This window comes from Limulus polyphemus, unplaced genomic scaffold (genome assembly GCF_000517525.1).
Source record: "Limulus polyphemus unplaced genomic scaffold, Limulus_polyphemus-2.1.2 Scaffold1972, whole genome shotgun sequence".
NCBI classification, from domain to species: Eukaryota; Metazoa; Arthropoda; class Merostomata; order Xiphosura; family Limulidae; genus Limulus; species Limulus polyphemus.
The window spans coordinates 146,158-157,237 of record NW_013667582.1 but is presented as its reverse complement, the minus strand read 5'-3'; the positions used below and the strand labels follow the sequence as shown (position 1 = coordinate 157,237).

General features: G+C 28.8%; 1 protein-coding gene across 3 annotated transcripts in view; it reads left to right on the top strand.

The window, feature by feature from the left end:
- Positions 1-11,080, top strand: part of LOC106465529 (regulator of telomere elongation helicase 1 homolog) — a 61,320-nt gene that overhangs the window by 36,102 nt on the left and 14,138 nt on the right. For 2 of the 3 annotated variants that reach the window (XR_002612003.1, XM_022393438.1), the window contains exons 11-16: positions 354-469; positions 3,895-4,018; positions 5,864-6,015; positions 7,830-7,888; positions 8,392-8,525; positions 8,934-9,104. Coding sequence is in view for 2 of the 3 variants with exons in the window: in XM_022393438.1 (XP_022249146.1) it covers positions 354-469; positions 3,895-4,018; positions 5,864-6,015; positions 7,830-7,888; positions 8,392-8,525; positions 8,934-9,104 (756 nt within the window). In the remaining variant the exon portion in view is untranslated. The remainder of the gene's footprint in view (positions 1-353; positions 470-3,894; positions 4,019-5,863; positions 6,016-7,829; positions 7,889-8,391; positions 8,526-8,933; positions 9,105-11,080) is intronic. The other variant, XM_022393439.1, reaches the window with a different exon arrangement.

Below are 11,080 nucleotides of genomic sequence, written 5' to 3'. Positions count from 1 at the left end.
ACAACCATCTGCTTTCTTCCACCAGCCACTCTTCTATCCAATTTGCTAACTTATCCCCCACACCTATAGAGATAATTTTTTACAAGCCTTTTATTTGGCACCTTGTCAATTGCTTTCTGAAAATCCAGATACATCAAATCTACACCCTTACCCTCATCTACATAAGCAATAATCTTTTCAAAGAATGTCAAAAGATCTGTAAGATTTTCCCTTAGTGAAATCATGTTAACTATCCAATAAAATTCTAAACATTGTTTGGTAGTGTGATCCAAAACTTCAAAAATCAAAGATTACAGGCATAATTGTATACATGTGTTTGGATTTGCATAAAGAAATGTATTATTTTAATACAGGGTTTATCTGGTAATGAATGGTACATGCAGCAAGCTTCAAGAGCTGTCAATCAAGCTGTGGGCAGAGTTATACGTCATAGGAAGGATTATGGTGCTGTATTATTGTGTGATAATCGGTTTGTATAACTTTCTGACTTTTTAGTTTTATAGAGAATAGTTTAACTTACTAGGCAGTATTAAATATGCTGTAAATAATTAAATAATGTCCTTATTAAATTTTGTTGTCTCTTTTGCAGTTTTTGTGTCCTAAGTTGAAAATCAAGGAACTTGTTTAAATATTCAAAATGTAATAAAATACTCAAAATATCAACGTTTTATAATACACAATTAACATTTTATTTAAAGCTGATCAACAGTCATAAAAGACATTCTACATGTTTCGTCATCGTTCACATCATCCTGTATTATTATATCTGCAAAAATTAGAATCAATAGTTTGACTGTGTGGATATGATTTTCATGTATAAGATTGTTAACAAATTTAAAATTCTACTCACAATAAATAAAGATAAATAGAAAAAAATTCAAGTGAATGTTGCTTTATAAAAACGTTTTCTCTGAACACACTTTAGCCATTTTTGGCTCAATACAATTTTTTCTACAAGAACAACAAATTAGCCAAGATGCACTTTTTAATATCCAGATTTGTATAATGTTAATTGATTGTAATGTTAAAGTTGTAATTTCAAGTGCAAAGCACTTCTTTAATTCTATGCTCATGGCTGGATCAAAATGCACGTCAAGACTTTTTACAAAGTTATATTCAAAATTTAATTAGACATAGTTTATAATTCAACTTTTTATGTTATCTAAAATTTAATTTCTTTATTTCAAGAGGAAATATTAAAAACTTTCAATATTCCCCTCTGTGTATCATGTGATGCATATGCATTCTGAATTCTCCCATTTAGGTTTTATATCTTCAGTCATATGGTTTTTGGAGTGTCCAACTAATTAGAAACAAATTATACATAATTACAAGCATGAATATAAAATTTGAATTTCCAACCTTCTTTATTTGCCGAGATATTTATATATTTGTCAAACCCACCAGAGAAGCCCCTCTCATCTGACCTGTGTTTAAAAACAGTTGTATATATCATCTGTTCATGGCTGATGGACACGTTTATCACCAATAGAAAGAGCAAATTCTCCTGTATATGAATCTTATTACAGTTGTTTCTTTTTAGCGAGCAAAAGTAAACAGTTGGCCTCAGTTTCTTTATCTGTAATTGTTGTAGTTCAACTCTGAGCAGCTAATGGAATTTTCTAACCCATTGTGCCCATAACTACTGTGCCAATAAAATGTTACATCAAATGTGCATGGACAGAACTCGAGACATCTTTCCTCTCTGTAACATACTAGTAGTATGTACAAATGGCACAAGCTCATTTTTATGACTAGTGAATTATATTTTTATTATGAACTAAATACACTAAAGTATCTTGTTTAGATCTGCTAATTTAAATACAAAAGAATATAAAAATCACAACTTCTTCCAGTTCAAAGTTCTATGCCTAATTTACTTGAAAAGATCTTGCACTCGCACATCAGTAATTCAATCAATTTTAACTCTAACACTTGTGAATCAACTTTTGTTCCTAAAAACATATTTATTTTGAGTTAATACTACAATATAATGATTACAATAAATAGTTAAATGATATAACGTTTTTAGATGCTATAAAAACTAGTCATTTACCTACCATCAAGTTCTTTTCAAAAGCAAGATTTTGAAGATGTGTAACAGAAAGACCAATGCTAAACTCAACTATAGTTTCAAAATAAAGTGTCAGTTTTTATAATAAGCACTACCCAATTTCCAGTTTTAAAATACAGCACGCAACAGTTTATTACAGTTCATTTATCCTTTGATTTGCCAGGCATGAGATATAGTGCAATGAAGTAGGTTGTACCGAAATTGACACCTTATGACTATGATTGGTTAAAAAATTTTCAATGGAGGTTGAGCATGCTCAGATAGCATTCTATGAAGAGAAAAAACTAGAAAAAGGTTTAAATACTAATTATAGATAGCAAATCAAATGCTAAAGTGCAAGGGAAAATTTTAGAATGTTGAAAGAAAATGTTTTACCCTTACTGTCTAAAACATATTTTGGATTGTTTTTGTTAAATGTTTCTTTAAACTTCATTAAATAAAACATTTTAGTAGAAGGAATTTAATGTTATAGTATTATTTTAAAAATATAATCTGTAGTACATGTTCAAATAAGTTATTTATAATTTTTTTAATTCACTGGTGCAATTTGCCCTCGGGGCAAGATAAAATGGAAGCAGTAGGTAAATAATTGTAATAAGTTTTCACAAATTGATTCCACCAACAAGGTAAGTATAAATTTGATTGAATAATTAGGTTAACCATTAAACAGGTAGTAATGCCATAAGAAATATGATCTTAATATATGATAGTGAAAAGCTGTAGTTGTAACATTTTGTATGTAAATATTAATTATCTCGTAATTGGTAGAGAAGGGAAGGGTAGTGGAACTTGCTTCAACCAAGGTTCATACAAGGTGTGGAAATTGTTGAAAAGCTTGATATTGCATTAATTTTACTGACTAACACGGAATATTTTTTTTTTCCTTCTTCAGTTGGTAAATATAGTTCTTCTCTCATTATAATTCAAGTTTTAAAGAACACTCTGATATCTTTATTATAAAAAGATTAAATTATAATGAAATCATATTATTTATATGAATACAGTTCACATATTTGCAAAGTAAATTATACTAATAATACATTATAGTTTAATGATATCAAATATTTGTTAAATATTTTGAATACAAAGTATATACAATGTTAAATATATATTCCCCACCCCCAAATCTACCATAGAAACTGAAAATAGTCTTTTTTTAAACATATTGACATTTAAATTTTTACGTGCTTTTGATTTACTATATACATCCACAATCGTTACTTATAATATTTGCTTGACAGAATAACACTAGCATTTAGTCATTACTCTTCTTCCTTGTCAACTACTTTTGTAAATAATCTGAATAATACTGAAGTTAGGAGTTTTGTCACTTCCAGAGCAGAAATACGAGCTAGTTATAATTTACTTTGTTGGTTAATGCATTACCTACTATGCTTTCATGTTAGTAATTTGAAATAGTAATTATTATTGAAAAACAAATTGGACTAAAAAAAAGCATTTTAATGAATATTATCCCACAAAATCATTTTCATTTTGTATTGATTGTAAGCAATCTCACTAAAGAGTTGTGCATAGTAAAAGTTTCAACAACAACTATTCTATTTTTCATGCATATTACATGTGACAATGTGTGTGTGTCTATTTGTATGAAAGTGGCTTAAAAAAATTATCACGAAATTTATAAATTTAAGAAATTTGGGAAACATTTTACTGAATTTTATTCAGATAATGTACTATAACTATATGAAGATGCATATGCCAGTTTTACATATTGTGTAATGGGTTCTGATTACCAAAGTTTGAACTATGCTTTAGTTTTTAATAATTGGTAATTAACTTTACTATTACAATTATTTCAGGTTTGCAGAAAAACGAATTAACTCCCAGCTTTCTCTTTGGGTGCGTGATCGAGTGAAAAGTTACACAACCTTTGGTCCAGCTTTAAGAGATTTATCAAAGTTTTTTAAAAACATGGATATTACAGTAATGCTTCTTTTCTTCATTCAGTTATTATTAAAATATGAAAAAAAGTTTTCCCCACTCATCATAAGCAACATTTCACAAAGTTATCTTTGCTTATATACCTGACAAAATTTAGTTACTGCATATAAATCAGAACTTTTCCTTTATTTTCCAAATACCTTGTAAATAAATAATTTTTTACTAGGTATTCCTCTAGGATGTAAATGCATTTTCCTTTTTATTAGTTAGGAAATATATAGTGTTTTGTGTTTTCTAAAGATGAGGCATTATTAGGCAATTTTAAATTTCAGTTTTTATTTTATAGAAATTAACATTACTCTACTGCAAACATTTTCCAGTTATTCTGATTTCAGAATAACATGGTAGATTTAAAACTAAATTTTACCTCTTTTTTTATTTTATTTTTTATAACGTTGATGTCAAATACCCTAAGAAGTTATTTGTCACTTTAATATAATCTAATATATTCTTGCCTGTTAAGAGGATATTAAGCTATTTGGCTACTAAACAAGGAGGAGGAGATGATGTGTGGTATTTAAAGGTAGATTACAATACCAGGTTAACCAGTCTGAGATACACTGGTATTTCTAATGTATTGAATGTAAAATATTTTTTGATTCATAATGTATAAAAATGTATAGTACATCAAAATCAAAGCCATTGCATGACAGCCTGATATTTTAAATACCTAATCCTTTTCTGTTGAACTGAGGGCCATGGAGTTCCAAGTGTGTAGTCCAAGTCATTTTACCCAAACATAACTCTTTCATCTCACATAAATAAAACTTTACATTAAAAATATTTTAATCCCATCAAAAAATAATGACACAGATTATTGTTTTAAATATAAAACTCAGTAATTGGACATTTTAATTTACAAGTTTATAATTGTGTCATGCATATGTGTTTGTACATCAGTAGTTATAAACAATTTTGACCTATGATTTTGTTTTGATATAAAACTAAATTTTAATAATGTTCAGGAAAACAGTCAATATAAGAGATCTTAATTCATTGTTATTAGTGCATTTTCCTATTTCACTCTGAATTTATTTACAATGTTCGATATTCTTATTATAATAAAACATTATCAATAAATTATTATTTTTATTTTTCTGTTTTAGGGATGATATAGTTACATGAGAAGTTTCATGCATTCATCAATATGTATAAAACTGCCTCAATATTTAATAGGTTTTGTGAACCTATTAATTATTTGTTGTTGTTTCGGGAAGTTTTTATTTTATTTGTTTTTCACTATTGGTATTTAGAATTTAGGGTTTGACTAATATTGAAATTACTGTTATTAAATATTTAAATTAATTTTGATCAACATATTCAGTCTTCAGTTAGTTTGGAAACTCAAGAAAACAAAACAGTATATGTAAAGAAGTATTATATGAATGGAAAATTTATTAAAGAAAATTTAAACTGTTAAGGTAGAAGGTGTACATATTTGTTTTTACAATTTTACTGATATTGCTATTAAACTTTACTAGTAACATATGAAAAGGAACAGAAGTAAAAACTCTTTGTATTTTACATATTATTTTTTAGATTGTTCTCTAATAAAAGAAAAATATAGATAAGAAAAATAAGACTTTTTACAGTTTAGCCATTCTTTTGTTCCACTTAGGTTGTATTATTATTAGTAAATCAGAAATTAATTATCATTATTCAGAAAGTGTAGGAGAGTGAGGATACCCGTAATATTCTTATTCTATTAAAAATTCCCTACTCCTACACCTGTAATGAATTGGACACTAAATTAGACTTATATTTGTTATTTCTTTATAATTACTATACAGCAATTAAAAAGAAAAGTGCTTTCACGTATTCATTTAGGGATTACACAAAACCCAAGTGGGAATATCAAAAGAATCAAGTGATAATTGTGTACAACCAGTCAATAATGTAGTTGATTCATCTTTTAATCCAATCCAAGATATAGCCAGAAATAAATTTTCTCAGTCTATAGCCAGGAATGAAACCAAAAGGTAAATCTTTTTTCTCATTTTAGGCCATTAGTATATTGATATAATAATAGCATAAATTGTTACATATGATGTTCTGTGTTTGTAGAGCCAAAAATTTGACCCATATTAACACTTTTTTTTTCATATCATTTGTAACTCATTCATTAATGAATTAATGGTACACTAAAGATGTCCACAGTTGAAGGTTCTTAAACTTGGTGTTGTTTTTTTTCTGTTTAAGTTACTTTTTTTGTAGTGTCCAAAAGTAAAATGGTTACATAAGAATGTTTCTGCAATTTATGAAGAAGAAATATACATCATGTGTCTGATCTTAATTATGCTCATAAACAGTTGTTTTCTTGGTGATATATGTTTTGCCTAAAATCTGCTATTTTATCAGTCAGGGTGGGAATCAGCGAACGGAAGTGAAAATTGTTTAACAGTTTGTTTTCAGTGAAAAACTGTTTAAAAACACTGTATACTGAACTGAAAATGAAGTATAATTTTGCACTCCAAATTAAACAATTTCAGTAATGAAATATTTAGTATCATATCCTTTTTTTGTAAATTATGGTTAAAGATAATTCATATTTACATTATCACAAGTATGTGTAATTGAACTTGTAAACATAACTCTACACATAACAAAATTTAAGCCTATGAAATGTCCTGCCTTTAATTTTTAAACATTGAAGTATAGTAGTTTGTAACTTAGTAATTGTTATGTATAGTAAGTTAATTCTTTTAAAAATTGCATTAAAACACTAAGTTTATCTGTAAAAACTTCAACCTCATAGTGATCCCATAAAAATTCTTCAAACTTATTTAATCCTATAATTTGAAAATGGTCCTATGTGTTTGTTTTTTTTATAAAAATGACCTATACAATGTACATTTAATGTGTTATTAGAAATGACAAAGTTAACTGTGTGAACTTGTTTGATTTTAATTTATTTTCTCACTTTTGAGTTGAGAAAACATAAATGTCACACAAAAACTTAAACAAGTACCATCAGTTTTGCAGTTAATCTCATTGTTTATTTCTGTGGTTCTCCGTTTATTTTAAATAGAAAATAGTGATTTCACCCAATTTTTGTGGACTTTTCTTTAAATCATTGCTGTGACAGACAAAACCTCAATATATTATAATGTGGACATCACTGATAGAGAATGGTATAAAAATAAGTTAGTAATTTCTGAGTTAAATTAATCTGGTGGAAGAGTTATTGCACCAGGTAGTAAGTTATAGAAGTTATTATAGGATTGACTAAATACAAATGCTCCAGAGAATATAATTTTATTATCTCTTATTTGCAAGGTATTTTCTGACTTCAACAGTGACAATTTTTTGCAGATTTTATATTGTTGAAGTGTTTAGAAAGAAATTTTTGGATAATTTTTTACTAATGGAAGGATATTGAAAATAGTATTGTGATAATTTTTGTATTTCTACTTTATTCACCATTAAGATTAATTATTTGTTTCTGCTATATAAACATGTTTTGATAATATTTTTATATATTGAGATTTTTAACTCCTTAAACTGAAGCCACCCAAAAATTTTGATTTATCCATTGGATGGTGACAGTGTCCGATAACATTTATGTCACTTTGACTGAAAACTAATTGAAACCATGTTATTATCCACAAAATTAAGAAAATGATAGTTTCATAAGGTATGGTGATAATTATTAGGAAATCATGAAAATAATTCCAGCAGAACATGCAAAACATTATGGGTTCAAATACTTAAGTTACATGTAATAATTGCAAAATATTTGATATCAAATATAAATTTCAATTTGTTTACAATTTCTCTTTTTTATTTTAACTAGTCATGAAGACGAGAATCCTTTTCAAGGATATTTATTACCATTGAAACCAAATGATCAAGGTGAGCTTTGTTTTCTCACTTAGATAAAGAAATATGTTGTATTTTGTTGACATTTAACATTAAACATTCCTAAATGAAATGAGTTTAACAACTTTTTTTAAAACTTGGGCACACCTTTGTGATTAAATTAGAATATATGTTATAAACAATTATAATTTTACTAGTCTAACATAATTTTTATTGGAAAATTGATTAATACTTTTGAAAGTTATTTGCAGTATTTAAAGAAAAAAGTATAATATATAAAATAAATACTTTTAACATTGTACATTAAGTAAAATTGACTTAAGCAAGAACATATCAAATGTTACTGCTTATTAGGCCAACATTTTTTTTAAATTTTGGGAACCCTCAATAGGACAAATGTTTATATATTTTTTTCTTAAGTATAAAATATTACCTTTCTAGAAAAAATAATAATTAAAAACAAAATGGTAAAGCTGAAATGATAGTTATTAAGAAACTGACCAAAGAGTTCATTCAGTATATTTTTTTGGTGATAGCAGTTCATCAGACAACTGGTAAAAGGAAAAGTGTATTTGATGCTTTAGAAGAATGTGATGCCAAGAATTTTAAAGACACTCAAAGTGTAATCTCATTTTCTTCTCTTGATACGGGTGTGAAGAATACAAATCAGGTAATAGCTGTCTTTTCTGCGTAATGAGGTTTTAGTATCAGAAACTTGTAGAATGAAAATAATCTATTTTATGTATCAGTGATAGAGAAAATAAATTATAAAGATATAAAAAAATGATAATTGACTAGATGAAAGTTCTTAATCCAAACATTTTTCATCATATCTATAAGCCATCATGATATTTAAAGATGTAAGTTGAATCTTTTAATTTTCAATACATTTTTGAAAGATTATAGAGCTTGAAGATAAAAGTTGTAATATAAGTTTGTTTTATTATAGTAAAATATAGAATTAGATGGCTTCTAAAGAATGTTATTGAAGTAGTAGTTTTTTGTTGTTGTTGTACACTTGTCATCTATGTTCCTCAGCTGTACTTTTAAAATTTGTTTTTAATTTGTTTTATTACAGCTGAGTGCTTCAGAGTCAAAAGATACAAAGAAGAATTGCAAAAGAAGAAAGATCAATATGCAATTACAAGGTATTGATGGTGAACCAAACTGTAAACCACACACTTCCGTAGGCGCTAACCCATTGAAAGTAGAAAACTCTCGAGAAATTTGGAAAAAACATCTAATCAAGGTAACCATTGAAGTATTCAGAACTTTCTTTCTATGTTTGAGATTCTTATAATAGCCTAATCGTTTTCTGTCTTTTTTTCTATAATAAATCCTGAAAGTTTTTTTTTAAATAGCATTTCAACTGCATGTTAATTTTTATTTTGTTAAAAAATTTATGTAATTCTGACTTTTCAATCTTACGCATGCAAATATTTCAGATTTTTCTGCTTTTACTTTTTTTGATATACGATGCTTGAACCAGTAGGAAGTGAATTTAATATTTTTTACCATGATCGATGAAAAAAAAAAACCTTGTTATTAAATATATTTAATTGATGAAAGATATCTATACACTTAACTTTCAAATTACTGGTTTGTTTTTACACTGTTCAGTACTGGTGGAATCTACATATATAAATTGCATCATAGTGAGTAATTTTTATGGGTTTTTTTATTAAAAAGTCAAAGCTGATTGAAAATAAATGAGTGAAATCACTCATTTCCTATAGTCTCTCAGTGGCAGTGGTAAGTTTATAGAATTATAACACAAAAATTTGGGTTCTGATACAATTACTTACATCTGCGTACAGTTACAGCTATTCTCGGTTTGACTGCTCTAGTATGAAAATTTGTGCTCACCACTAGCCTTGAAATACCCATCTAATTTCACATGGTTCAGCTGCATTTAAGCATGCAAATTAGTGACAGTTCTCCACCAATAGGAGTGTGACAAAACCTCCTATCGCAGCTGACTTCCTCTATGCAACTCAACTCAATCTTCAGTTCTCGATTTGGCACAAGTGTTAAGAGCTAGTGCTTTATTTCAAAAAAAATTTTTTTTTTTCATTTTGAAAATCTTCTGTTACTGATTTTTTCATTTCAAAATATTATTTATTATCCACTGTCGAGTTGGAATTCTTTATTTGATTGTGAATTTTATTTCTCACTCAATGACCGGTAGTCAGTCAATATTTATGAATTCACAATTTAATATTACGACTACAATGGTTACCGATGATACCATCATTCGATAGCCCATGACAAGAGCTGCAGGTGCAGTGTTATTGGCGGAGGAAGTATTGGCTGTAGTTTATCAGGAGATGGCTTCTTTCAGGTAGACCAAGGAATCTCTCAATCTACAAGCAATTCTGCTATTACCTGAGGACTTAGATCAAGAGATACGGTTTTGGGCAGCTCCCCCCCCCCTTCCTTTGCTGCGCAGGCACATTCTCAGATTGTTGAAGCACCTAGACCCCAATCTCCATTTTTAGACTTGATATCACAGGTATGCTGTTTTATTTTTGTCACCTGTGTCATTTGATCCCTTCTCTTCTTTATTAACTACAGCACCTAGTTCAGGGATTTTGATGTACTGCAGAGGCTTATGCACTTGCATATTATTCTTCAGAAAACCATTGGGTCACTTGAGTTTTGTCAGAAGGATTCTCCTTCCTTTTCCTCACACTTCCTGCCTTATCCCCTGTCCCATTTCCTTCCCCCCTCAAGAACCCGTTTCCCACCAGCCTCTCACAGAAGTGCTTCAAGAACTTTTCATCCAGGATGCTATTCAACAGGTTTTCATCAGAGAAGCTGTTCAGGTGGGTTGGATTATTGAAGTGGAAAAGTCCATTATCCACTCCACCCAATATTTTGTTTTTCTAGGGGTGTTTTTCAACTCACACCTTTGTTGAGCCCAGCCTTCTCCTCTTCATCTGCAAGCCATGGAGTTTTAATTCAGAGAGTGATACCAGCACCTTCTCTCCCTGTGAGAGAGGTTCTCTCTTTTGGGGACTGGGCATCACTAGAGGCTCTTATCCCTCTGGGCCATACCCACATGCATTCCTTGCAGTGGATACTACAAGATCAATGGCATCTCATCAGAGACCCTCTGGATTTACAGATATCCCTTCAGTCTGGCTTTCTCTGGTGGTTAAACAGGGTCAACACATCTACCTTTCATTTTCCCATTTTTGTCATGTGTTTTTCTCTCCAGTTATT